At 38.3% G+C, this 27,089-nt stretch overlaps 4 protein-coding genes and 1 pseudogene across 5 annotated transcripts; 3 read left to right on the top strand and 2 right to left on the bottom strand.

Moving 5' to 3' along the window:
- Positions 1-1,337: 1,337 nt before the first annotated feature.
- LOC137735289 (serine/threonine-protein kinase SRK2A) lies at positions 1,338-5,346 on the bottom strand. Its single transcript, XM_068474706.2, has 9 exons — positions 4,596-5,346; positions 4,261-4,335; positions 4,057-4,158; positions 3,776-3,829; positions 3,591-3,683; positions 3,406-3,498; positions 2,773-2,877; positions 2,584-2,682; positions 1,338-2,061 (listed from the first exon to the last, which is right to left on the bottom strand). The coding sequence occupies exons 1-9, from the start codon at positions 4,713-4,715 to the stop codon at positions 1,747-1,749; spliced, it is 1,056 nt and encodes a 351-aa protein (XP_068330807.2). The 5' UTR covers positions 4,716-5,346; the 3' UTR covers positions 1,338-1,746.
- A 4,180-nt stretch (positions 5,347-9,526) lies between these two features.
- On the top strand, positions 9,527-15,574 carry LOC137712436 (transmembrane 9 superfamily member 1). Its single transcript, XM_068451510.2, has 12 exons — positions 9,527-9,783; positions 10,814-11,006; positions 11,095-11,199; positions 12,075-12,092; positions 12,183-12,280; positions 12,363-12,515; positions 12,689-12,823; positions 12,955-13,121; positions 13,446-13,540; positions 13,675-14,048; positions 14,434-14,707; positions 15,060-15,574. The coding sequence occupies exons 1-12, from the start codon at positions 9,694-9,696 to the stop codon at positions 15,125-15,127; spliced, it is 1,770 nt and encodes a 589-aa protein (XP_068307611.2). The 5' UTR covers positions 9,527-9,693; the 3' UTR covers positions 15,128-15,574.
- A 962-nt stretch (positions 15,575-16,536) lies between these two features.
- LOC137712442 (ferredoxin) lies at positions 16,537-17,434 on the top strand. Its single transcript, XM_068451517.2, has one exon. The coding sequence runs from the start codon at positions 16,800-16,802 to the stop codon at positions 17,232-17,234; it is 435 nt and encodes a 144-aa protein (XP_068307618.1). The 5' UTR covers positions 16,537-16,799; the 3' UTR covers positions 17,235-17,434.
- Positions 17,435-19,167: 1,733 nt separating this feature from the next.
- Positions 19,168-21,782, top strand: LOC137738962 (uncharacterized). The gene is made up of 5 exons (XM_068478433.2): positions 19,168-19,652; positions 20,136-20,233; positions 20,316-20,381; positions 20,543-21,366; positions 21,490-21,782. The coding sequence occupies exons 1-5, from the start codon at positions 19,258-19,260 to the stop codon at positions 21,502-21,504; spliced, it is 1,398 nt and encodes a 465-aa protein (XP_068334534.2). The 5' UTR covers positions 19,168-19,257; the 3' UTR covers positions 21,505-21,782.
- A 570-nt stretch (positions 21,783-22,352) lies between these two features.
- Positions 22,353-26,599, bottom strand: LOC148690336 (DNA-directed RNA polymerase I subunit 2-like; annotated as a pseudogene). The gene is made up of 10 exons (XR_015956943.1): positions 26,593-26,599; positions 26,352-26,415; positions 25,666-25,786; positions 25,467-25,541; positions 25,102-25,205; positions 24,938-25,013; positions 24,144-24,266; positions 23,642-23,780; positions 23,242-23,564; positions 22,353-23,128 (listed from the first exon to the last, which is right to left on the bottom strand). The product of XR_015956943.1 is annotated as a DNA-directed RNA polymerase I subunit 2-like (transcript).
- Between the last annotated feature and the right edge of the window lie 490 nt (positions 26,600-27,089).

Here is a 27,089-nt window from a genome sequence, read left to right as displayed (position 1 = left end):
AATTTGATGTTTGTTTGTACCCCGAAAGTCAACCCTATCCTCACTGATGGGCTTTGAACCCTGGATCTATTGCCGGTGGGCGAGTGCAATTTAGGTTGGGTCAACTCGAATTCGTTCATTTCAACTTAATTTTAAATTTGATTGGGTGGGTTAGAATGAAGGAAAAACTCACCCAAATTCAATCCGGTCTCAACCCGATCATTTATTGGGATGTGGCAGGTCCTGTTTTTCTTGCCCATGTGAACCCTAACCTGAACTGATATCTAGCTTGGATTCACGTCATATGCATTTTAGTAATCCCAGTTCATATTATTATAGCTAGAAATATGTTTTTGGATTATTGTACTTGAAATTTGTTGTTCATTTTCATTTGGATAAACAAATAGTTTGCTTTGACGTCTTTCTTTTAATTGAAGCTTTGACGTTGCTTTTAATTTAGGGAGGTTTAACAAAACACTGTCGGTACTGTTCACTTTTAACGAAAAACCACATTTATACCTTTCCCTGGTACTATTCACTATACCTTTAAAAATGACTTTTCATTAAAAGGGAAGTTTTCCATTTAATTTAATTCCAACTTTAAAACATTAGAAGTGCTTTTCAAGCTATTTGTTTTATCATTTGTGTGGATGATGTGTAGAAATTGGATTTAACTTGTATTGACGTTATTTGGTTAAAAATTTGAAAAATCTTGCAAAACAAGGTGTTACAAGATTGAACTCGATAAATTTATCAAACTAGAACCCAACTTGAGTAAACTTGCACTCAATTGGAATCCGAGTCTGAATGAACCCGTATGAACCCGAGCTAACCCAAACCAAAATTGTGAAGGTTAGGGTCAACCCACCCAACCCACTTGAGTTGCATCCCTATCTATAGCCTAATCCTACCTATCGCTCTGCCTACCCCCCACCAACGGAGACCCTTTGAAGAAGAGAACACCCTATCTTCAAAACAAGTTCAACCAAGAACGTTAACTTGGAAGTTTGGAAACCTGGAATGTGAGATTGGTTGATTCTTGAGGTTAAAATGGGGATGTCCAAAGATAAAGTTTGTGTTGATTGTTATCAAAACATGGTAAGTGAAAAAATTATGAAATCAAGCAAAAAAGCATTTTACTACCAAGAAATGCTATGGAGACTTTCAAAGTAAAACTCTCCATGGACTTTGCCACCTCATGGTTTAACGTCAATTTTCGTGCCAACATTGTGCAAAAAAGATGAGATATCATAGAGTCCATTGCGAGTCCCACTTTTGAGAGTACTACCTACCAGACAACTGACAACTGACAACTGACAACCGGACATGCAATCACAAGTCAGGGTGACACCAAAATATATAAAAAAAGTAATATGTTCCAACTGAATAAACTTGCTTACATACCACACCCCATTAGGGGGCAAGGTTTCCTTTTTGACAATCTCTTGTTCTAAAGATGAAACGATACAACACAACCCGTTTAGGCTTCGACACTTCCCCCTCCGAGCCTCCCACCTCCCTTAAATTCGAAAACAACGACCCAAAATATCTCAAACCCACAATCTTTGACTATAAATTCTACTAGTGATACATCCAGAGTCAGTCTCAGCACCACACTATAATTTACAGAAGTTTGTTTATTGAAACACCATCGCCTACGCAAAACAAAAAAAACTGACTCTTCATACAAGCATAACGTTCTTGACTACGGAGATAATGAGAACCTGAACTTTTGGGGTTTTTTGATATTGAGGAAGAAACTACTTCTCAGCTGACGCGCACTTCTCCACTTGCATGTACTTCTTTGACTGTCTTGTCATACTCGTCTTCTTCTTCTTTCTCGCCTTCTGCATCTTCCTTTGTATCACCATCTTCTTCTCCCCAGCCAAAGCCTCCAATTGATCGGGAAACTGGAGGAGGATTTTTGGCTTCCTCCACTATCTTCATGATGTCTTCAATACTTTGGAGAGAAAAGGTTGGGTTTTCTTTTCTGTAGTAAACGGTTTGAGCTGCTTCTGTAAGCTCTCTAGGCAAGTTCTTTAAAAACCACGGGTGGTTCTTGATTTCTTTAATGGTGATCCTCTGAAACAAGAATTGAAGCCAGTTGAGCACATCATGGAAAAGTATGATAAGAACCAATATCAAATTCACTTAAGCATCTAATGTTCAACACTAGCACAATGATTCAAACTTTTATAATTCATTTCTTTTCGTTTTAGGGGCCACTAAAACCTCGGCAGGAGCAGATCAGATGAGACTGATTGTAAACAAAATATATGAGGACTGAGATGCATACCTCCATCTTCTCATTCTTAAGGTTAAAACATTAATTGGTTGTTAAGACAACAATTACGTTTGAGGTACCATCATGGATTTTTTATTCTTCCAAAGACTATCAAGGTAATGATTGCAAGGGACACTTTATTATACGCCTAGTCTAGTAGCCTATTCTGTGTCAACAGCCTATATACGCAAATTAATTTGATGTTGTCATAACAAGACAATGAGCCAATTGCCATTAACCTACAAAGTTCAGAAACCTAAAGCTTTCTTTTTTAAGTAAATATTATTGAAACTTGCCAGGCAACATATTATAATACATACCCTTCCTGGATTTGCAACAAAGATGCGAGAGAGGAGATGCCTACAATCTTGAGATATGTGAACATAGTCTGGGATCTTGTACTGAACAGACATTATTTTCTGCATCAAAAGAATGAAAAGGAAACTACACAGTTAAAGCGGAAAAAGGTTAATGATTAACTTTCAGGGCTGAATAAATAGTAAAATTACATTAATGGTTTTCCTGAAATTCTTTGGATCTTCTTGGTCTTCAAATGGATAAGCTCCCACCAGCATAACATACAGGGTTACTCCACATGACCACACGTCTGCCAACTGGATGAACAGAAACGAAAATCAGATGATTGAACTGAAGTAAAAGCTGTATAATATATATTTTTTGTTGAAATTTTCTATTTAAATTCTAAGCACAAAAGATTCAATGAACACGTGTACAACATCATTTAACTTCCTGCTCTCCCCAGGTAGGAGAACGGTTGAACTCCCTAATTCCTAGTTGTCATGTAAATGAACATTGCTATTACAGAAGCAAATAATTGAGCAAAAGAAAAAATGATCTGTGCTCTATAAACTATAAAGTCAAATACATCATGACGTCTAATCTACTACTCCAAGTTTCAACTCATTCATCGTCATTGAATGATATACCTGCACCTTCAACCACCTACTTGGCACAACAAGAAATCACATAAAGAAATCTTATGACGCAATCCGGAAATACCATTTGTTGTAATGATTGGCTATCAACTAATCCTTAGAACAATATACAAGCATCTTTAAAATTGTAGTGCATCAATTACAGAGAATAATGAAAAGGACAACAATGAAAAAAATTAAAGCTACCTTGCCATCATACTCTCTTCGAGAAAGAACTTCAGGAGCAATATATGCAGGAGTTCCCACAGTTGATTTAGGCCTTGAATGCAGCAAGGATGACTACACAAATAAAGTTCATCAGAATATAGAACTTTTACATTTACCTTGAAACATCAAAAGCCTCTGACAGTATGTTCATTATGGAATTAAACCTTAGAATAACCAAAATCGCAAATTTTCAGGCGTGGAGCTGGGCTGCCATCCAGCAAGGTATTTTCCAGCTTCAAATCTCGGTGGCATATTTGCTGCACAGAAAGACAAGAGAAAAATGAGAATCACAGGTTAAGGGAAAAATCCATTGGAGATCACGAACTCTAACAACTCATATTATCTTTACCAGAGAATGACAGTAGCTAACTCCCGAGATAAGCTGCTGAAAAAAATACCTAGCCTGCAAAACCAACAAAATTTAACTATTTAAGATGAAGTTGTCACTTAGCAACTTAACAAATTAGCCACATCGGACAAAACACATTGGAGGGTTATCCAATCATAAGTATTGGCATGCTATAAGTATAGCTATCAATTTCTTCATCATTACCAGGATTTTATTAGGACACGAGTACAAAAGTTTTTAAAAAATTGGAGCTTCTCATTAATCAAGATCAGTGATCAAACCTCATCTTCACTGAACCTTCCTGCATTGCATATCCTCTCAAAGAGCTCTCCACCAGCCGCATACTCCATAACAATAGCAAGATGTGTAGGAGTCAAAACTACCTGAAATTCCAGAACCTCGTATTAGCACACTGAAACTGATAAGATTTGATTTGGATCCTTCAGAGTTTCAGAATGACGGAGACCATATCAATAAACACACACCTCCTTGAACCGAATGATGTTTGGGTGGCGAAGTGATCTATGGTTTATGATTTCCCTTGCCACATTCTCATCAATCTGCAACCAAACAATGGAATATACAGTTGATCACATACACATATAATCATATGAAAATAACAAAATAATCTGTTTCTTATGGATTCATTGAACGAAATGGAAAGATTCTAGCTTTTTCTGAGTACCAACTCCGAAATCAAACAAGTGGGTCCTATATGAGGTTTATAATTCTAAAAGAAATAAACTTCAATGCAAAAAGAAAATAAGTAAAAGGTGATATGAAATTACAGTGAAATAAAAAAGAGGGGGAAAGTAAGGACCTTGAGGCCGCGTTCGATGTATTTCATGGCGACGAGCTCTTTGGTCTCTTTGTTCCTCATAAGCCTGGCCACCCCAAAATTCCCAGATCCAATATCCTTAACAAGCTCGTACTTTTCCATTTTCTACGCTCTATTTCTTCAAATTTTGCTGTTTCAGGCTCCGTATAGAAACTCCAATTGAGCTACACACCTCGGAATCTTGAAAGGATCGATTTAGCTTTCAATTCATGGATGATCTCCAAGCTCACACAACACCCAAACGGAGCAATTGGATCGAATTGGAAAAAAACCAAATCCTGGAACCGAGATCAGCGTTCTAGAGAGACGGAGATGGTGGGGGGATTGGGAAGGAAGGGGGTTATTGAATTGGATCACTTGCTGGATTTGATTTGGGGAATTATTTAGGGTTGGGGTTGCATGTGGTGAAGATTGAAAGAAAGATTATTCTATATGTGGAGAGAGAGAGAGAGAGAGAGAGAGAGAGAGAGGTTTGAGGGTTGATGAGCAAACTGAGGGATCCAAGATGCAGAGAAATTTCTTAGAAGGGTAGTAAGCAAGGAATCAGAAAACGCTTTTTTAAAGAATCCCAAACACTGGTTCTCAGCTTTCTTATTTATTTATTTTCAATTATTTAAATTTCTCTATTTTTTTTACCATTTTGTTCGTATTATGCATGACTTTGACCATGAATGCATGTACCAGAGAACAAAGGATATAGATTGAGAGGGACCTTTCTTCGCTCCAAAAAGGTGGTCGGGACCAAAAATTTGGGATCAATTATACGAGAGATTTTTCAGAATGATCGGTACACGGAATAGTATATCAAATTTCATTAAATAAATGGTGAGATATATATGCTAAAAAATTAATTACTTAAAAAATAAAAATTTCCACCATTTCTATTAAAGCACGTGGTGTACCACTTGTGTTTCAGTTATACTAAAAATTTCTCCAATTATACATCAAACCTCCCATTATACTTGTAGATGCTAGTATAGAAAATGCTTTTCTTTTCTTTTCTTTTTTTTTAAGAAAAAATTAATGAAAATATTTGAAAACTTTGAGTTTTAATCAAAATGACAAAAAATGTGTTGTAAGTGAATAGTATAATGAGTGACTTTTTACAGTAAAAATGTGGTTTTTTGTTAAAGTGAACATTACCATGAGTGTTTCGTTAAAACTTCCATTTGTATTGTTATTATTTTGGTTTCGACTCTTGGCAGTGGCGGATTCATAATTCTAACATTAGGTGGTTCTAATCAAGGTACACTAGATGCTAGTCGGGTGGTGAGCTGGGGCCTAAGTAGGAGTCTAGGTAGACTAGGCTGATATAAGTAAAGTTATTATATATCATATGAATAAGATCTAAGCTTATACGTTCATCTTTGTCATAAATTAGATCTTTCTTCTTTGTTCTTAGCTTTTGGTGCACGACACTTGCCTGAATCGTTGGATGGTCTTCTCCCTTCCACCATATGCCTAGACTATTGGGTGGTCCCGGGACACCCAAATCCATGAGTGGATCTGCCCTTGGTCCTCGATCAACCAAATTATTACACTGCAACGTTTAATTAAATATTTTGATCGAAGTCCTTAGTATTATTGTAACTCCTTCATTTATGAATTTAATATTTTCACAAAATATGATAAATAAATTCAAATGAGAGTAAATAATATTTTTTAAATATAATAATCACTTTAAAAATGAACACTAGAGTAATACTCTTCTCTAAGTTGAATGTACCAGCAACTATTAATATTTAAAAAGAATAGCTATTGGTATAAAATAAATATATGTAATTAACTTGGGTACATTACTACTTAATATTACGGTCTAGTGATATTTCTCCTTCACTTGTAAGTCTGAAGTTCGATGCTCGTAAAAAATGTATCTGAACCATATTATTGTTAGTCCATTTGTGAGACTGAGCACATCCCCTCTCTTAATATAAATAATATCGTTTGTTAAAAAAAACACATATATCTTCAGCAAAAAATATATACCATGCACGATCCAGCGTATTAAAGGATATCCACTTAGATAATTCTCCAATTAAAAACAGTTTAGATTAACATATAGTAGAGAGGGTCTTTATCACAGGAATTCCTGTGGATTTTCCTCCAGCTCATCTGGACTACCTCTATGTGTGTTGTTATCAATGGGCCCACTACTTCATATTAAATTCTTAATCTCCAATTGGTGGTCTTTGCCCCTAATCACAATCTTATTGCTTTTTAAGGCATTACATCAAAAGAGGTTGTCATTACTTTGACAAAAAGAAAAGGTTGTTTTCTCCAAAAAAAAAAAAAAAAAAAAAAAAGAAAAGGAAAGGTTGTTATTACGAAATATGGTGAAAATCGTTTATTAAATTGTTGAAGAGAATCTAACATTTATTTTGGTTTGGTATAAGGTCTTGAGGTTAGGTCTAGGGTTTGTTGTTTTGTAATACAATATATTAATTATCTTCTTCTATACGTACGTTTCTCTCTTTTCGAGGTTAAATTAAACTAAACTAAATTGCTATATGTATAATTAGTATAGTCTAATTGATAAGGCAATTAGGTTAAATAAAAAAAGTTGGTCCACCTGTGCAAAAAATAGATGACAATTAGATCAAGAGCTTGTGCCCTTTCAGCGGCCCTTCCAACTTCTGCTTGGGCTTGGGCTCGCCAACTACATGAGTTGACTGAGTTGCGTGCACCCACGTGCACAACCCATAGCCAAATTGCTCCTTTTGCCTTCAAGTTGAGCTATTGAATTTCCAATGGTCAATCGATTAGACCGTTAGATTACCCACGGTAAACAAAATTGCAAATTTTTTTGCAATTGCGACGTGCCGCAATTTGGGGCATCCAACATAAATAATTTTGACATTCAACGGCAAGGATTATTGTAAGAGTAAGAAATAAAAAAAATTACCAAAAATATATCCAAATTATTTAAGAAATAAAAAAATTAGAAAAAAAAAATCCTTTATTTCTTTCTCTAAATACTCAACCATCCTCTTCATTACTTGTATTTGAAATATATTATTGAAATTATACAATCATTTTATTTTCATAGAACATACTTACAAAGTATAAAAAAAAAATAATAATAATATACATATTTATCAATAGTATCCTTACCCTTTACAAACAGGTGAACTTGCCATGGATGGAGCTGGCTTAGGCCCAGTAGGGGCGCATGCCCCCCTTAATTATTTTTTTTGTTGAAAAAATATACTCTTTTAGTTGCTTGTGATGTTAGTATGAACTATTTTATGCACAATTGTCATCGTTGAAATAACATATTCAGCCATAAAATTTCTAAAGATTGATTGAGAATTTGGATGGGAGATCAATGGATGAATGATAACATGATTATTTTTTGATAGAGATATTTTATTGTATTAGTAATGAAGTTGTCATGCAACGTTTCAAAACACAAAACACGTCGAGGGATATTGTAATAAGTTGTATATAAAAAAAAAAACTTACGGATTAATATACAAGTGTTTTGTTAAGTACATTCTTGAACTTTTTAATTTGTGACTTTGTTATTTGAGGGTGCTCGTCCATGCAGATTTCTAGCTTCGTCCCTGGAACTTGCACAAAGGTAATTGCTCTTCAAAGTTAATGATAAAGACAATTTAATTTCCCTTGCCCTTGCCCTTGCACTCCTAAAATGAATGGCCTCGCTCTCACGGATCTCACATATGCCAAGGGACGCCTCCGCCGTGTAGATAGCACCAATTGGAGTATGTGGTGTCGAGTTGAAGGGCGTGGTGTCATCATCGACCTCTCCATGGTTGACTAGTGGGAGCTCAATCACTCTCCATGGATGTCCACTAATATTGTCATCTTCTAATGTCGATGTTACAACTTGAAGATAAAAACAAGGACCGTAATGATTTGAAAAGATCTTGCCAATAGAAAGAAACACAGACACGAAGAAAAACAAGACCAAGGATACGAAGAGAGACTCTGCGTTGTCGAGCACTTTTGTTTTGTTCATGTTCTTGTCTTCTTTCATTCCCAAACATCTAGCATCACCCCCCCAACATGCATCACCCTCCCTTGCCTAAAGCTTCTATAATTCAAATTTCATCTTGAAAGTAAATAATTATGAAAAATAAAATTTCGCCCGTAGATTTTCTTACGAGACCAAGAGTGAATGACAATTTGTGTGAATCCATAGGTTTGCCTCTGAAATAGCTTCATGTGAAACCCTAGATTCTCTCAACATCTAATACGACTCTTCAAGACCAGTATGGTTCCAGCCCAAAAAACTTAATAAAATAATGCCAATGTCAACGAATAAGTTAACAGATGATATGAAAGTTCAAACTCTGTTGAGTTTGTCAGTCAAATCCTTAATACGAACCAAATGTGTCTCAAAATTACGGTGTTGTATAATTATGAGCCTTAATTTTGCCGCTTTCCAATTCAAAATGGCTTTGAGCGGTGCAAACCCCCAGCCACAGGGTATAAGAAGACTTTCCAAATCAAGCTCTCCATTGGAATAAGAAGAGACATCCAAATGAGGTACATGCTCTCAATTTGGCAACAGTGCTCGTCCCAAGTTTCAAGGTAGAGGCCTCTAAGATTTGTTTCCCTTCCAAAAAGGGACCAATTGGTAGTTTCCTCACAACAATCTACTTTTTTGGAAGCCGGAAAGACTTACAGAACCATTTCAGTATCCCTTTGACCATCAGTAAGATACTTCCAAGGTAGAGCTCTGTATGATATATATTGGGGTTTTTGTGGAAGAATACACATTACGAGGATATCAATGTGATATTTGGGTGCTGTGAAACAACATGATCCATAACAGCCCAATAAACTCAGTCTCCAAAGGACAAAAGAAAGAAACAAAAAGCCCAACCGCAAAGCCCAAAAGGCCCAAAAGCCCAAATTAAATTAAAGGTAAAAGAAAGAAAGAAAGATGCGTTCCGAAGTCTTTCTTTTGTGAAGACTTTGGAGAGTAATTGAGTCGAGTCCGAGTGGCATCAGCCTCAGCCTTTGCCTCCTCTGCCTCTGGGAGAGATCACAACACAAAACATTACTCCACCTCCTCTCGCTCACCGTCCAGATCCCACCCTCGCCGGCGATCGCCATGTTCTCCTCCGTCCGATCTCTCTCCCCCCTCCTCCTCTTCGTCTTCTTCCTCCTCGCTCCCGCCTTCGCCTCCGAGTCAGATCACAAGGTAAATTATTTCACGCTCTCTCTCTCTCTCTCTCTCTCTCCCTCTCTCTCTATATCTCTTCCATTTTGCGTTGCTCAAACCCTAGCATTGGCTCTCTCACTAAATCCTGGTAGATCTCTATGTTTGTCCTTTTAATCTCTGAATTTCGATTCAGATCTGTAATTTGTACGGTTTGTTTGTGTATGTGTTTGTTAGGGTAAGATCTTAACTGGGTTTTGCTTATTGGTCGTATTGTTTCTGTTTTTATCTTATGGGTACCTACGATAGCGCTTATAGTGGCGAATTGGGACTTGCAATGGTGATTTTAATATAGGGTTTTGGTATTATGATAATGGGTTCCAGGGGCCTCAAGGAAATCGGTGACGAAATTTGTGTACGTTGGGGTTTATGCTTGCATTTGAGTGATTTGCGATTGGATGCCTTTAGCATAGTGAAAGACATCAAGCTTGTCGAAAGTGCAGATCTTGGAACTTGAAAACTACTTTGTATAGATAGCTAATATCGCTACGCATCCATAACACTGAAAATTACATGTGAATGCGATCCAGCTCCACCAAAAACAGGTTGCAAGTCAATCTGCCATTGTAACACAAGAAGTTTGCCTTACCATAACAAAAAATAAATAAATACTATGAGGGATAATGTACCGTACATCTATCCATAAGTCAGGTACCTGTATTCGTTCAATGAACCCTTTTATCCCTGACCTAGGTTACTTTGAAAACACACTAAGGTGGAGGCATCCTGATGCTCTAATGAAGCATTCACAGATGGCTGATTGCGTTGACTTGTAGATGTAAAAGACGTTAGGATGAAGCCTTTTTCTGTAATCATCACGTGTTAACTAGACTTTCACATGCACTGTCATTCTGTCATCTGTATTATTAATCTAACTTCAAACCATTTGTTGACTAGTTCTAATTTCACACTTTCCTGTGCTGCTGTGATAATTGATCTTGGATTGATCCATGCTTGATGTAATTATAAATTCTGTCTAAATGTTCCAATGCTCCCTTGCTTTCTTTTGCAGTATAAAGCAGAAGAATCAGTTACCCTTTGGGTGAATAAAGTTGGGCCCTACAATAATCCACAAGAAACATACAATTACTACAGTCTTCCTTTCTGTCATCAATCTGAAAATGCTGCTCACAAATGGGGTGGCCTTGGTGAAGTCCTGGGTGGAAATGAGCTGATTGATAGCCAGATTGTGATAAAGTTTCAAAGTATGTGGACTTCCATGCTCTGCTATAATTTTTGTTGATGGATTGTGGTATTTAATTGCAACTTGATTTGTTTCATTTCTCTGTTCAGAAAATGTGGACAGGGCTACCATTTGCCAACTTGAACTTGACGATCAAAAGGTTAAACACTTCAAGGATGCAATCGAGAATAACTACTGGTTTGAATTTTTCATGGGTATGTTTTACATAAAATTATTTAATACAATATATATAGACAGTATGAATATTGGTTTAGATTAAATCGATGTATGGTGTTTCTAGATGCATAAAAAGTTTTTGTTGGATGTCCTGGGTTAACATTCCAATATACTTTTTGTTAAAAAAAAAAAAAAAAAATCCAACATACTTATGGACTGTTGATTTACAAAATTGGTACTCTTATTGGTATTTAGTATGCATTTTTTTTTCCTGGGGGAGTCGGTGGTGCATTGGTTCCATTGATATGACATCATTGCATTCCTGGATATACAATGTTATGGCAAGTGTGAAAGATGAATCATACATATCTAGTGCATGGGAGAGTGATTTAGGAATCAAAAGAGTATGGCAGAATTATCTTTAAATCAATATTAAGAACATTTCTCGTGCTTATGTTTGGACGATAATATTGCTGATGTAATAAAAATATGTACTTAGATGTTTCCTTGGTCATATAAGATAGTTAAGCAAACGTGTGTTGTGACTGACAAGTCTATGCCTCATGACCTACAGTCTAATTGTTGCCAAGTTCAATATAACCTTACAACACACGGAACTTGAGGAAACTTGATATTTAACTACAAGAAATTTGTGTTAATTACATTTTCATGAACAGTATTATAGAGTCTATACACTTAGGAAATGCTCACAATTATCTGAAAAGTAGCTTTATTATGTGTTTGGGAATCTAGATCTTTGTGGGGATCTACTGCAAGGGTTTATTTTCTCTATGTTTTGTGGTCAATTCGTTTGGGGCATTCACTAATCCTATATATTTTATCACTGATCCTATATTTTGTATCTTTAACATATTATCTTACCTGGACGTTGCTGTGCTGGATGCATGTTCAGATGATCTGCCTTTATGGGGTATGCATTATACTCATTCCTTCAAATTTTGAGCTCATGTTTATGTTATCATCCTATTAGATTGATCTTCATCTTCTCATGACGTTCTAGGCTTTGTTGGTGAGCTGCACCAGGACAAGAACAGTGAAAATGGCAAGCATGTCCTTTACACGCATAAAAATATTATTGTTAAATACAATAAAGATCAGGTTTGTGATTCTTCATATCAGATGTGGCTTTAATAGTGGGCTTGAGGATCTATGATATTCATTATAGTTTATATTTTTGTAGATCATTCATGTGAATCTCACTCAAGATAGTCCAAAGCCGTTGGAAGCAGGGAAGAAATTGGACCTAACTTACTCTGTCAAATGGATTGCAACCACTATCACATTTGCACGTCGATTTGATGTCTATTTGGACTACCCTTTTTTTGAGCACCAAGTAACAACTGATTATGTGTTTATTTGTTAACTTATTTTTATTTCTGACGCTGACAGCATATTATTCTAAATTCGGGAGAATAAGTCTGCAAGGGATTTTAACATTGGCTGCTTAATAATGCTTTTTTCTTTTTGGTTTTTTAATGAGCTGTATGACCGTTTTGCAATTTGCAGATACATTGGTTCTCAATTTTCAATTCATTCATGATGGTTATTTTCCTTACTGGTTTGGTTTCAATGATATTGATGCGGACTCTTAGGAATGACTATGCTAAGTATGCTCGGGAAGACGACGATCTGGAGACTCTGGTATGATCTAATGATTTTAATCATATCATATCCTTCTTCTAGATGTTTTGTTATTTTTCTACGTAGATATACAATAGATACCGTCCTTGTGTGGTGACTGGTAACCCTTTTTGAAAATGTGCCTATTGTAGGAAAGAGATGTCAGTGAAGAGTCTGGGTGGAAACTTGTGCATGGGGATGTTTTTCGGCCTTCTCGTAATTTGGTTATTCTTTCTGCTGTTGTTGGCACGGGCGCTCAGCTAGCGTTGCTTGTTCTTCTCGTCATCTTACTGGCAATTGTTGGGATGTTGTATGTTGGGTATGTTGACTACTTGCTCAAAGTACTTGGGATGCTATTTTGGGTTTTCCACTTTCCTAGTTTTTTTATTTAAATATTTTTTATGATTTTCGAAATGTTTATGTTTGAATCATAAATACATAAGTCATGCATACTTATATGTTGATGTAATTAATATTAGGCCAGCTATGCGTCGCCACACATTAATCTTTCCCTGTCTTAGCTCTTAGCTTGTTATCTGATATTGCATGCTAAATAGTTAATTACTATTTGTGTACCTGGGAAGAATTGCTATAACTTTAATAGTGTATTATGTCTTACATCATTTTTTATTTGGTGTCTCAGGAGAGGTGCAATTGTTACAACTTTCATAGTGTGTTACGCCCTTACATCTTTCATTTCTGGTTATGTAAGTGGTGGGATGTATTCAAGACATGGCGGTACGTATTTAATTTAATTCATATGATAGATTTGGTATTCATTCTGTTTAAGCCTTCTAACAAATCACTACAACCTTTGTTTGGATATTTCTGAGCTTGTGTTATTTCTGAAATATTACACCTCGTTTTATCAGGTAAAAACTGGATAAAGTCAATGATACTCACAGCATCTCTATTTCCATTTATGTGCTTTGGGATTGGGTTCATCTTGAACACAATTGCTATATTTTACGGGTCACTGGCTGCTATTCCTTTTGGTACAATGGTGGTTGTTTTTGTCATTTGGGCATTCATCTCTTTTCCTCTAGCACTTCTTGGTACAGTTGTTGGAAGAAACTGGAGTGGTGCTCCTAACAATCCTTGTCGTGTGAAAACCATTCCTCGTCCTATTCCTGAGAAGAAATGGTATTTAACCCCATCTGTAGTCTCATTGATGGGAGGACTTCTGCCCTTTGGAAGCATATTTATCGAAATGTATTTTGTCTTCACATCCTTCTGGAATTACAAGGTGAAATTGCGATAACTATGTGCTGTTTATAGTATAGACTTGCTGATTAATAGATCTGAGTACCAAATAACATTACAAACATTGGCAGTGCATGCCATTCCTTAGACAAAGTTACAACTTACAATAGTTGATCATTATGACACCAAGCTTATGAAAATTGTAGAAGTCACGAGTTTCATTAGCTGAATTTTATGTCTTGAAAGCAATGATGGGAATCATTTGTTCGTGAAAGACGCATTGAAGTTCTGTTACAGCACATATGAGAAGATTCTATATTGTTTAGAAAGTTGTTAGTCTATTGGGGCAAAAGTGCATGATTGTTGTTGAGTGATGACAGTGATTAACATGAATGCTAACGTATTTCTTCATCTTTGTGTCTTAACAGGTGTATTATGTCTATGGATTTATGCTGCTTGTTTTTCTGATTCTCATCATTGTTACCGTGTGCGTGACAATTGTGGGGACATACTTCTTGCTTAATGCTGAGAACTACCACTGGCAATGGACTTCTTTCTTTTCTGCTGCATCAACAGCTGTCTACGTGTACTTGTATTCTATATATTACTACTATGCAAAGACTAAGATGTCGGGTTTCTTCCAGACCAGCTTCTATTTTGGATACACTTTGATGTTTTGCCTTGGCTTAGGAATCCTTTGCGGTGAGTTTTCTCTTATACACTAACTTGACTTTTATTTCCACTTAAAGGATTCGTAGATGTCAATTTTTTTTTTCTCTGCTCAACTCTTGCTCCCACCCAACCAGCATGGCAGCTGGAAAGTAGGCGATCATATTGTTGACCTATATATTTAAAGGCGTTTTTACGGTGCTGTCATTAATTTGTTGAACTATATGCTTGACCTGAGCATTAGTTTCCCAGTTACTAAGAAGAAATGTTTCTTCCTGAGTGCCATATTCTCCCACGCCTCTTGTTTATAAACGCTAGAAAAGTAAAAAGTGCCAGAAAAATGCTTTAATCTGTGTTTCATTTGTTTCCTTTTTCGAATGTGCAGGAGCTGTTGGATATCTGGGTTCTAATTTGTTTGTAAGGAGGATCTACAGAAATATCAAGTGCGACTAGAGCATCTCCGCGAGGAAATGGACCTGGTGGAGATTCTCTGAGTAGATTGGCCGTTGTTGAGGTACATGGTCAGGGATGGGGATCCAGTAACCACTACAGACTGAAATCACAGGGTTTGAGGACAGGGGATGTATTCTTTCTCTGGACTCGGGAAAGCCCTGAGATTTTTTTGTTTTCCCCGGCTGTAAGTGAAAGCCTTAATTTTAGATGCAGAGATTGTCTTATAATCTAAGTTAGCGGATGTCGAACTCCTGTTATTTCATTATTTTCTTTTTTCAACCTTTTACAAATAGGTGCATCGTTACTCTCTGTCTGTATGTCATTGGGATGGATGGAAAAGAGGGGAAGGACTCTCCGAAACGAACCTTTGATTCTGAGTTATGTAACGACTTGTGAATTTTGATTCCATCTGTACCTTGCATATATAAGTATCATTGTCTGAAACCACACATTGTGTCTTTACATCTTTGCACGATCTATTTCGAGTATTTCTTGTAACTTGTATGAATGACAATTGATTCCGTAATATTTTGTCGTGTCGATAAAGAAAATTAAGGATGAGCATGTCCCCAGCAAGAACTGATAGCATTTTTGCTCCTTTCCATGCCGTAAACGAGCTCTGTTTTTCGACCTGCATTGTACAAAATTTGCTATGCACTTGACATAAATCTCCGTATCATAATTATTCAACTTAAGATTATCGCTTTCAAAACGAAATCTAGATCCTCTCCGGATTTTAGAGTTCATGGACTGAGTGATCTAGATTACTCATCTTAAATCTTACTGCCTCTGTTAGACCGTACTACCATTCCACCTTACTAGAATTAGGGGTTCGAATCTCTCTCCCTCTTCCTCTCTCGAATAGTTTGGATTATGAGATCTGTCAACTCCAAATTGCGAGATTTAAAGAGGATTTGAATTCTCAAAATGATAGCCTCTTGTTTGTTATACAGGTAATGCTATAGTTAAACCCATATTGGGTAACTTTAATTTAACCAGTGGTGCAAGGAAGGACAAGTCCTCTAATTTTGTAGGTAGGAAGAGTGGATCTAGTGTTGTATGTGTGGCCAAATGCTCATTTCACATCTTGTGATCTCCAGTCAATTTATGTGGTCATAAATGTTTTTCGATCCCACCTCCACAAACCAAGAGGAGATGTTAACCTCTGTATTATTTACTAGTTTATTTTAGAACCAAAATTAATTAATTTTATCGGGTCTAGTAGTATGAGCTTGTAACTAAACATGACATTAAGGTGATTTTGATTGCTTACATAAAGTCTAATTAAGTGAGGTTATGGTGGTCTTAGTCTGTTCACCTTGCGTGAAATTACACAAAATGCGTCCTTCGACCCTTGAGAGTTAGTAGGATAAAACTCTGTGCGGGTAATACTAACCGTTGAAAGAAGACCAAAAACCTGGTTCAGAGGAGGATTGTGCCCGCCACATTCACTCACTCTCTATGGTCCTGTGGTGATGATAAAAAGATAGAGTGATCCACGGGATGTTGCCACGTCGCAGATAAGGGTTGATGCCACTTCATCCTCTCTCTCTCATTTGTAGCCACACTACTTCCCCAAGCCATCCCATTTATCAACACTACCAAGGCTTTCTCTCCCACTCTCTTTAGCCACAACACAAACAAGCCTTGCAACCAAAGCAAACCAACAAACATGGCAGCCACAGCTCTCTCAGGCACCATGGTCAGCACCTCCTTCATCCGCGGCCAGCCAATGACCAGCCTGCGGTTATCCCCCAACGTCGGTCAGGCCCTTTTCGGGCTCAAGGCCAACCGCGGAGGGCGTGTGGCGATGGCTGCCTACAAGGTGAAGCTGCTCACACCAGAAGGGCCACAAGAGTTTGAGTGCCCCGACGACGTGTACATTCTCGACGCGGCGGAGGAGGCCGGGATTGACCTGCCCTACTCCTGCAGGGCAGGGTCTTGCTCCTCGTGCGCCGGCAAAGTCGTGAGTGGGGGTGTGGATCAGTCGGACCAGAGCTTTCTGGATGATGAGCAGATTGACGGTGGATTCGTGCTCACCTGTGTGGCTTATCCGTCGTCTGACGTCACACTTGAGACCCACAAGGAAGAGGAGCTTACTGGTTAAGTGCTTTTGAGCTTTCTCATGATGACGTCATGTTTTGATGGCTGCTGGCTGGTTGGATCTGGCTTTAGTTTGTTTCAGGATAAGGTTGTCTTGTTTCTAATTATATGAGTTGCTTAATGATTTTGTACTCTCGTTTGTGGTATGGAGATCTTTGTATCTTCTAAACTCACCCTTTTATGAATCTCTCTCTGTGTTTGGAAGTGCTTTTAGAATAATTAGAAGTGCTTTTAGATAATTGAAAGTGTTTTTGAGTTGCGAAATGTTCAAGAAGTAAAAACTTCCAAATGCTTTTCCACGAAGCACTTTGGTTTTCATCAGATTTTTCAAAGTACTTGTATTAAAAGTGCTTGTGAGCTGGTACCCCCAGTTTCTAAGTTTGAAAGTGAAGGACATGTCTTCAAACCAGATTTGGGAATCAATTTTAACATTGCTTAACAGGACATTAAGTGTTAAGACCTTGCTTACTAATCCGTAGTCGGAATTGTAGGAATTGAAATTAGAAGGAGTTGAATGAGGAGGAGTCGGAATTGGATTTTTGTTGATTCTGGTTACGGATTATCAAACACCCCGTAAAATTATATTTCACAACGCCAAAAATACTTGTGAAGCCTTCAACTTGCTAAGCTGTCAAACAGTACTTTGAATTCTTGGCCGACAAGTCAAGAACTTCATGTTTTCTGAAACAAATCTAATACAGCGTCCACATTTTCTTCCACTCCATTGCCTTCATTGTCTTCGTCGCTGTTAGTAGGAGGCTGTGAATCGCTCATTCTTACCGATTCAGATAAATACTCGTGCACTCGAAATGAGTATTCATGCTGAGGTGGTTGGGGTTCGGAAGTGCTGCTGCCGGTGCTCTCTCTCCTTCTCTGTGTGGACGTGACGGTGTCGAATGGTGCTGCAAGTCTTCTTCAACGTACTCACATGGAGAAGCAGCGTATCCTTCCTTTCCGTCATTCGTTCTTGTAAATTTAAAAGATCTAACGGTCCTTTTTTTACATAAGAAACTGGTAGGAATAATATCAGAATTTGTTGCAATAGTTCATCATCTACTATGTAGCCATTCAATTGCTTCTCTTACAATTTTTTTAAGGCCAAATTACCATTAGGATAATAACTTTTACTCTTCTTGATAATGTAGTATTCAAACGGGTACTTAACGTGTCATAAAATAAGTCTATTGACAAGAAAAATATATTTTTCTTCACTTGTTGATATTTCTATGAACATGTTCTCAATTTCTCACAAAATTAGTGCTTGTGAAAAGAAAATTATTTTAATGGGCGAACCAAGACTAGCCATCTAACAGTTTACTGGATTGACATGAACACGACACATACGACTTGTTTAATAAGTTTAGATTCAACTAATTAAAAATCAAATTCTCCACTACTTATTAATATGGGTCTAGTGGTATTTATCTTCACTTATAAATGAGTGGTTTTATTGTAAATATTACGTTAAAAAAAATCAGGACTCAAAATGTAATCTTGACCAAAGAAAAAAGTGTTTCTTTCAGGAAACAGTTCAAGTGTTTTTTAAAGGTTTAATTGCATTTTTACTAAAAAATAGTTCATAAAATATTTTATCAAAAACGCTTTTAACCATTTCAGAAACATTTTCAATCAATTTAAAAGTATTTTCAAACATGTTGAAAAACTCCGAAAGATCTAGTACTTAAGTGAAAGGTAAAACTACCACTTAGTACTACGGTGTAGTGATATTTTTCTTTACTAATATTTGAGATGCTATTGGTTCGATTTTTGCCAATAACGAATTTGAACCACATTATTGCTAGTCTATTATGAGGCTAAACACACATCACTCTGTGTAGATAATATCTATTATTCAAAATATAGATAATATCGATTGTTAAAAAAAAAAAAAAAATGAAGGGCAAAACCGAAATTTTAGGAAGAAGAAATGATGCCCTCGTGCAGGATTTTGGGTTAATGCACACAGAGCAGCGAACCCTTTTCTTCTCTAAAACCCCGAACAGGCCAAAATTCTCAAAACCCTAGCCATGGCGCTGAGCTCTCTCCGCCTCCGCCGAACCCTAAGCGGTCTCTCCACCCTCCACCGCTCTCTCTCCGCAACCTCCGCACTCTCAGCTCTACACTCCTCTTCCTCTCCTCTGCTTCGCGCCCCCACCTCCGAAAAATCCCCTCCATCGCCGCAACAGTCCTGGAGGCTCCTCCTCCAGTCTCGGACTTTCAGGTCGTCGTCGGTCTCCTCCGCACGGCCGTCTTCGTACGGAAACAACCAAAAGGACGAGATTGACCCGCATACGGTACTGTTCGAAGGGTGCGATTACAACCACTGGCTGATCGTCATGGATTTCCCGAGAGACAACAAGCCTCCGGCTGAAGAAATGATCAGGAATTATGAGGAGACCTGTGCTAAGGGCTTGAACATCAGGTCTCTCTCTCTCTCTCTCTACGTGTTTATGTTTATTGTATTTGATTTTATAATATGTTTGGTTACTAAGAAAATTTGGGGTAAAATTACATTTGTGAACGAAATTGTTAATTTTGATCTTGGTTGCGTAGTTTCTGGGGTAATCGCCTCGAGCCCTTAAAGGAACTGATAAGATGTTGCACTGTCTTGCCTATGAAATATTTGACTTTCAGAAAGAAAGAAGGAGAGGGGAATGAATTCGGGTGACGATGTTAGTTCTTTTCGGGTCTTTTCTATAGTTGCCGATTATCGAATGTAATTCTGATTGGTCTTACTATACATATATTATTGGCTATATATGTATTACTCATCAACCATTTGCTGGGTCCTGGATGCGATTCTGTTGATGCTACTAGTTTCTTGGCGTGTTTTCGGTTTGCTCTATGTTTGCAGCAGTACTGTATGCATTGGATTTTTCTTCTCTTAAGTTTTATTGTTATTCAGTGTGGAAGAGGCAAAAAAGAAGATGTATGCTTGTAGCACTACAACATATACAGGCTTTCAGGTTGAGATGTCCGAGGAAGAGTCACAGAAGTTCGAAGGTAAGTTTTGGATAGCATTCTGCGTTACCATTGAAAATGATAGTCTTGAATCCTGCTAACTTCTCCGTTCAACGTTTAACAGGTTTACCTGGAGTAGTGTTTGTGTTGCCAGATTCTTACATTGATGTACAGAACAAGGAGTATGGAGGTAAGATTTAAATGATCATTCTCTTTGAGAATAGCGGGTTGCAAATTTATCAGCAGATTCAACCAGTTATGCTGTTTTGGATTGGAGAGTTGTAAACAAATGAGCTAGTCCATCCATATCTAGCATTTTAATGTATTTAAGTTGTTTTTGATAAATATCAGGAGACAAATACATTAATGGTACAATCATACCAAGACCACCCCCAGTTCAGTATGGAAGGCAGCAGGGCGGAAGATTCCGTGATAATAACAGGAACCGTGACCAACAAAGATATGATCAGCAACGACCATCGTATAATCCGCCAGGCAATCCCTCCTATAGTCAACAGGGTGCTATGCAAGGTGGAGGGAACTATGAGGCATCACAAAATTATCCACAACAAAATTATAGGTCACCAAGACAAGGAGAGAACACAGGTCCTATTCCAGTGAATACCCCTGGAGCGAGGGATGCTTATCAGTCAGGCAGAGATCCAGTACCTTCATATCAGGGCAATTACAACCAAGGTGGGCAGCAAGGTTATCGTCCTGAAGAACACAGGAACTTCCCACAAGGAGATCAGAGGAACTATGCTCCTCCTGGTCAGCAGGGATTTAGAGGAGAAAATAGGAATTATGGCCCCCCACATGCTGATACTAGTGGACAAGGTTTGAGTGGATTTCAAGGACAGGGAACACCTGGAGCTTATGGACAAGGGCCGAGCTCTGGAACTTATGGGCAAGGGCCGAGCTCTGGAACTTATGGGCAAGGGCCGAGCTCTGGAACTTATAGGCAAGGACCGAGCACTGGAGCTTATGGGCAAGGACCGAGCACTGGATCTTATGGACAAGGACCGAGCACTGGGGCTTATGGACAAGGACCGAACCCTGGGGCTTATGGCCAAGGACCGGCATCTGGTAATGGCCAGAGATACCCTGGGCATGGAGGAGATGACAGGTTCCAACAAAGTAACTATGCACCCGTGGGACAGACAGGGATTAACCAAGTGAGATATCCACTGTTTATGAATCTTTAACTTGTGGAGTATCATTACAATTTGAGCATGAGATGAGAAATTGATGGAATTTTCTGCAAATTTTAGATAACTCATGGTTATTGGTTTTTGCAGGGGAAAAATTATTGATGACATGCCAGTGCCACTCAAGACATGACGATGCAAGAAGGGATGTAGGAAGACGAGTTATAATCGGTGTATTTCTCATGTTTGATCTGATAGGAAGGGAGATTATTTGTCCTCCTGAAGTCTTTCCGTGGTAAATAATCTGTCAAATTCCTTTTGTGAATCCTCTTTCGTAGTGAAATGAGACGGTAAAGCTTATCTTGTTGCAGTAGTTTTTGAAACTTCTATTGGGACTCTGGTGGTTTAGACTTATATAAGATTGGTTCCAACGGTCTTCGTAATATATTAAATATTGCTTGAAAACGATAATTGAGATTGGTGATTGATTAGTTTGAACTCAATTACGTGCATAATGAAGCTTTCCGGTACCACCAATTACTCCCTGCGCTCCCATTTCCCTCCCCTCAGAAGGAAAGCGGCGCAGAGCTGCCGCAGGCTTGCAGCTTCATGGTGGATGATAACCAACAAATTACGGGTAGAAGAAGCCCGGTTTATTACCCGATTTAGTTGTTCTATGGGAAACGCCCTGGAACTGGACAAGCTTCCTGGTACATGACTGGGGAGTGAAAATGCTACAAAGAAAAGAAAGGTTTTCTGAGGGCATTGCGTTTTCGAGTGGACGTTCAACAAGTTTCTTAAAGTTTTGGAAAAATAAAATGCAAAATTAAAGTTAGGCTGGTGTTTAGGTAGGTGCCTGAGCAGGTTTAGGCGTCATTTCTTAATTTTTAAATTCCTAGGATTAATCGGGTCGCTGGCCAACCGCCTAACGCTTAAATGGGACCTAAACTGTGCTAGACGAAGATTTTTAGAACAATGCATTCATGTAATTTGAACTTAAAACCTCTCGTGTAAACCTCAAGCAGCCATAAGGTCCTCAGCTTTGATGAAACCTTGTGCAAATCAATTTCCATTTTTTCTGTAACAAGGTTTCTTGTCAAAGTTATAAAAAGATGCATACCAACAAAGGAGAAAAAAGAATGTTGAGAGCTTTAAGAGTTATCTCAGTGTTCATCAGAAAACTGAAGAGAACTTAAACCCTCTTGGCCAACATATAAATACAAGTCAGGAGCCTCTCACCAATCCCCAGCATCGACGGCCATTTTTGCGACGCGATTCCCACACCCGATGCTCCTTGTGCGAAGTGTCCTGCCGCCGCCCGCTATATTAATTTCATCGTACCATCTTACATTGGTTGTTCGTTCCTAAGAGCGTGATATCAAGCTTTCGCTGCATTACTTGTCTGAAGAGTCATTTTTATGTTCATTGATGCCAACTCAGCAGCTAAATATCTGAAGACACAAGGCATTGCAACTGTCTCCATCCCTATACTTGTGTTACAAGGATGGCAGATGACCTTCTTGGGAGCTCTTACAGAGGGAATTCCTGAAACCGCACGTGCAACCTGTTTTGGTTGGACGAATGAGGACGTTAGGATGCTTCCACATATGGAACATACATCGGCAATGTGATAATCAGAACGGGTATGAAGCCTGTCATGCAACAGATACGCTGCCCTGTGCGCAAGCATAGAGTCCCTCTCCATTTCACCAAAACGTATACCACCACCTCGCTTTCGTCCCTTAATAGGCTGGCGAGTGATCTGGTCTACCGTTCCAGTGGAGCGTACCTACACGCCAAATTGAATACCCCATGTAAGGCAACTGATGATAAAAAATGGGACACTGAGAAAATCTTGAAAGCTCGTGTAGTTATAAAATTTGAATTTGGTCGAATCTTTACCTGAAATTCGTCTGAAACCATATGTCGTAGTCATTGATAATAAACAGGGCCAATAAAGATCTCGCACGTGAGTTCTGTGCCGTAAACCCCGCTGTACAGAACCTCTACACCATGGTAGTTAAACCCCTTAACCTTCAACGTTTCGCCAAGTTCATCAACAAGGGTTTTGGATTTTGGTCCAGTCTCTCCATTAGCGTCCTTTGAACTAGCAAATGGTGTTGCGTCAACATAATGTCCATGTAAGCTACCGCCCCGTGACAAGAAATGTTCAAGGTTAAGGGGTTTAACTACAGGAGTGTACATGTAGTGCAATTTTTCAGCAACTGTTAACAACATACAGTAAAAATTAAATTGTTTAGGTTCAAGTACCTTTGCAGCAACCAAAGTAAATGTTGTCCACTTACCTTCTGAAGGAGCTTCTTCCCTTCAATAGCAACATAGTCAACTATAACGGGTTCTGTACCTTTCCGTTTGATGGTTCAGGGCTTATGGAGCGTGTCATTGGTAAAGCTATAGTATTCTTCATATGGTTTTACTGTCTGAAATGCAGCAAAGAATAAAGTAAGTACAGAATTGCAACCACATATGTACTATATATACATTTATATTGTATGAGATTTTAGGCTTCAACTGTCGAGTTTTGAACTCCGAAAAAACTCAAAAGTAATGACCTAATATCTAAGCAATAAACTGGTGCCAGAGAAAAACTTGCGCTTCCAGTCCGTCGACTGGCCAGAGGCCGCATTAGGACACCAATCATTAAGTCAGTCGACAGGCCAGAAGCTTGCATCCGGACAAATATCACGTCAACAGTTGCACTGCCATGATCCCAACTATCTGGGTTCAACATAAAGCAGAAGAGAATATAGTGCAGAAACTAAAATCCAGAAATGAATGCTAACCTGACCAACATAAGGAAGACCATCTGAATCAATCAAATGATTTTTATCGACGTTACTTTTCTTAAAAAATGTTGGGGTGTTAACCTACCTCTTCTTTTGATCAGACAAGTCTATTGTTTCTGTCTGCCAAAACACATCATTTGGTAAGGAAGGGTATTTAGGTCCAAGAAGAAAACCATATGCATTAGTAAAGACATTGATTTGGTATACAAAAGCATTAAAGAATAAAAGAAAAATAAAATTCCTGAAATTTCCGTAAAAACTTTCAGAAACAAGAATAAATTCATGTATACAAAACGCATTTGGCCAAATGAATACAAGGTTTTCTAACAGATTCCATCAAGAACAAAATCTCCATCACTTTGTTTGGCCCTGCAGGGTGATTATTTAGAAATTTTGGTGTGGACTCCAATTTGGTAATACGAATAAAGTACTATGCTGCATGGATTTTAAGTGCATATTCTTATAATATGTAATACGCCTTTGAGACTCAGACTCATATTTCTCGAAACAAGGTATACATGAACGTAAAATAAAGATCCAACAATAGATAAAACCCGATTTTGTAAAAGATTCTAAAGAAAGGGACCATTATTAAAAAATATGCATTTGACCTCTAACATTACAAAAGAAAAAAAAATTGATCTAGTATACTGAGCTCAAGAAGCACCAGTGATAAATTAATAAAAAGCAGAGAGCAAAAGGGAAAAAAAGAACAAAGTTGTTTCATCCAATCTAATTTATTTATCTATTTTTATAGGAAAGTAGCATCATGTGATATTGAAAGAAGAAACCTGATATATATGCCCATGAAACATTCCACGATCCACAGATGACTTATTCAGAATCATGGCATCCTCCATATCATATCTAGGTACCATAAGAAAGAAGAAAATATTAATAAATTCTAAAAAACGAAACAAACTACATATAGGCTTAGTGTGTATAAATTTCTCACCCAGTAGATGACAGTACAGCAACAATGGCATTTATGCCTGTTGGGTATTCATCGATGCAGTACTTCTTATAGGTGCTTGTGAGTACAATAGGGGACTGAGGAGTCTGGGGATGCCCCATTTTTCAATGTAACAATGAACAGTGAGTAAAAAAATATAAAATACTTGGTAGGGAATAATTACTGAGAACATTAAAACTAGAGAACAAAACTCCACCCAAACGCTAATCAATAATCCAAAAAACGCCTCAGTATGATCTTAATTGACTAGTACTTAAAAAGTTGTGTAAGTGTTCTAGAAAAAAGCTTTTCATAATTTATTTCCTTGATCCCTTCTACAGAATAACAAAATAACAAAGAGAAGCAACCTGAAGATGGTACAACTTTTGATCTGCACGATTGCAAAGTCCTTGTAAAGAGAAGGCCATTGTTTGTTTTGCCATCTACAATTCAAACACCAGAGCTATTTAATAAAATTTAGCAGTAGGACTCCAAAAAATTTATACAAGATGGAACTTCTGTTGAACAATAACCAAGGACAGACAGGAGGGTCAAACAGAAGAGAACCTGACACTGATACATATTTCGTGGGCTCTGATTATGATCTGACCAGGGTGTAAGGTTAGCGACCACACTGAGCATTCCAGTTGGATGAATTTCTTCATGAGTTGCTGGGAAACCATCTTTCCTTTAGCAACCAAGTGGATGATGTAAGCATGCATGTAATGTCTGAGCTTTTAAATGGCGAACACCAAGGCAAGGCACATCTTTTCTATCGGGGAGTAGTTCAACTCAGTGCCGGTGAGAGTTAGACTGAGGTAGTAAAGCACAACTTCTTTATGGGATTCATTTTCTTGTGCCAAGAGTGCTCCAACTGAACTTTCCTGAACGGCGATGTACAATATGAGCAGCTTCTCGGGCACATGCGCCCCTTGAAGATCCGTTCATTGTTCATCAAGATCAAGCCCCGAAGCCCATTGAAAATCCATTCATCCTCGTTCAACAAGATCAAGCCCAATGGCCCTTGAAAAAATCCACGCAACTGGTCATCAAGATCAAGCCCAACGGCCCTTGAAGAAATCCACATAACTATTCATCAAGATCAAGCCCCGAAGGCTCTTGAAGATCTGTTCATCCTCGTTCATCAAGATCAAGCCCAACGGCCTTTGAAGAAATCCACACAACTGTTCATCAAGATCAAGCCCTGAAGATCCTTGAAGATCCGTTCATCCTAAGATCAAGCCCCAACGAACCTTTTGATCAACAACATCAACAAATATGCACCACTATTCATCCCTAGATCAAGCCCCGACGACCCTTTGGATCAATAACCAATCCACACCTTACAAAGATAGAATCTGAAGATCAAATTGTAAAAGAGATTGTAACCCCAAAATTAATACAAAATATTATTTTGTAAACATGTTCTTGTTTCATTTATCGCAGGAAAATTTGTGTTTACAAATTTGGCACGCCCAGTGGGACCATCTCTACCTTTCATCTCTATCTTCAAATCCGCAAAAAGGCACAAATGGCGTCAAGGAAGGTTCAAGTTGTTCCCGCAACCAACACGAAGAACAAGAACTTCCTCGCCGCAAGTGGTGGCACTTCGGGCGTCACAACTTGAAGCAAGGCAAGAACTCTTTCCGTCGTGTCTTCCACCCCTGCATCAACTTTGCCGAATGAACAAGAGCACCCGAGTCACGAGCCCGTTATAACCATGGCCTCGCTAAGTGCGTCGAGGGAGGAAAGCCTGATAAGGTACTCCAAGTCCTTGCTCTCCTATGCCGACTCGAGCAGCAGCTCAGCATAAGGTACTCCAAGTCCTTGCTCTCCTATGCTGACTCAAGCAGCAGCTCAGCCATGCAAGTCATGACCATCGGGGTGACTTCAATCGAGGAGCAGTTGGCTCAAATGAAGGAAGAGATTGCAAGGCTCACAAGGATCGCGGAGGAGAAAGACTTGCAAATCGCCGCATTCATCAACCAACT

This window comes from Pyrus communis, chromosome 15 (assembly GCF_041283825.1).
Source record: "Pyrus communis isolate YQ-2024b chromosome 15, ASM4128382v1, whole genome shotgun sequence".
In the NCBI taxonomy this organism is placed as follows: domain Eukaryota; kingdom Viridiplantae; phylum Streptophyta; class Magnoliopsida; order Rosales; family Rosaceae; genus Pyrus; species Pyrus communis.
Note: the sequence above shows the minus strand (reverse complement) of the source record. Positions and strands in the feature narration are given on the sequence as shown.

Excerpts from the sequence above, each read along its gene's own strand:
- LOC137735289 (XM_068474706.2), bottom strand. The coding sequence starts at position 4,715 with ATGGAAAAGTACGAGCTTGTTAAGGATATTGGATCTGGGAATTTTGGG. Across the intron at positions 3,830-4,056 it reads GAAGGTTCAGTGAAGATGAG|GCTAGGTATTTTTTTCAGCA; the intron begins GTTTGATCACTG and ends TTGGTTTTGCAG. Across the intron at positions 2,878-3,405 it reads GAAGAGAGTATGATGGCAAG|TTGGCAGACGTGTGGTCATG; the intron begins GTAGCTTTAATT and ends CTGTTCATCCAG.
- LOC137712436 (XM_068451510.2), top strand. The coding sequence starts at position 9,694 with ATGTTCTCCTCCGTCCGATCTCTCTCCCCCCTCCTCCTCTTCGTCTTC. Across the intron at positions 12,281-12,362 it reads TTAAATACAATAAAGATCAG|ATCATTCATGTGAATCTCAC; the intron begins GTTTGTGATTCT and ends ATATTTTTGTAG. Across the intron at positions 14,049-14,433 it reads CATCCTTCTGGAATTACAAG|GTGTATTATGTCTATGGATT; the intron begins GTGAAATTGCGA and ends GTGTCTTAACAG.
- LOC137712442 (XM_068451517.2), top strand. The coding sequence starts at position 16,800 with ATGGCAGCCACAGCTCTCTCAGGCACCATGGTCAGCACCTCCTTCATC.
- LOC137738962 (XM_068478433.2), top strand. The coding sequence starts at position 19,258 with ATGGCGCTGAGCTCTCTCCGCCTCCGCCGAACCCTAAGCGGTCTCTCC. Across the intron at positions 20,234-20,315 it reads AGAGTCACAGAAGTTCGAAG|GTTTACCTGGAGTAGTGTTT; the intron begins GTAAGTTTTGGA and ends AACGTTTAACAG. Across the intron at positions 20,382-20,542 it reads ACAGAACAAGGAGTATGGAG|GAGACAAATACATTAATGGT; the intron begins GTAAGATTTAAA and ends GATAAATATCAG.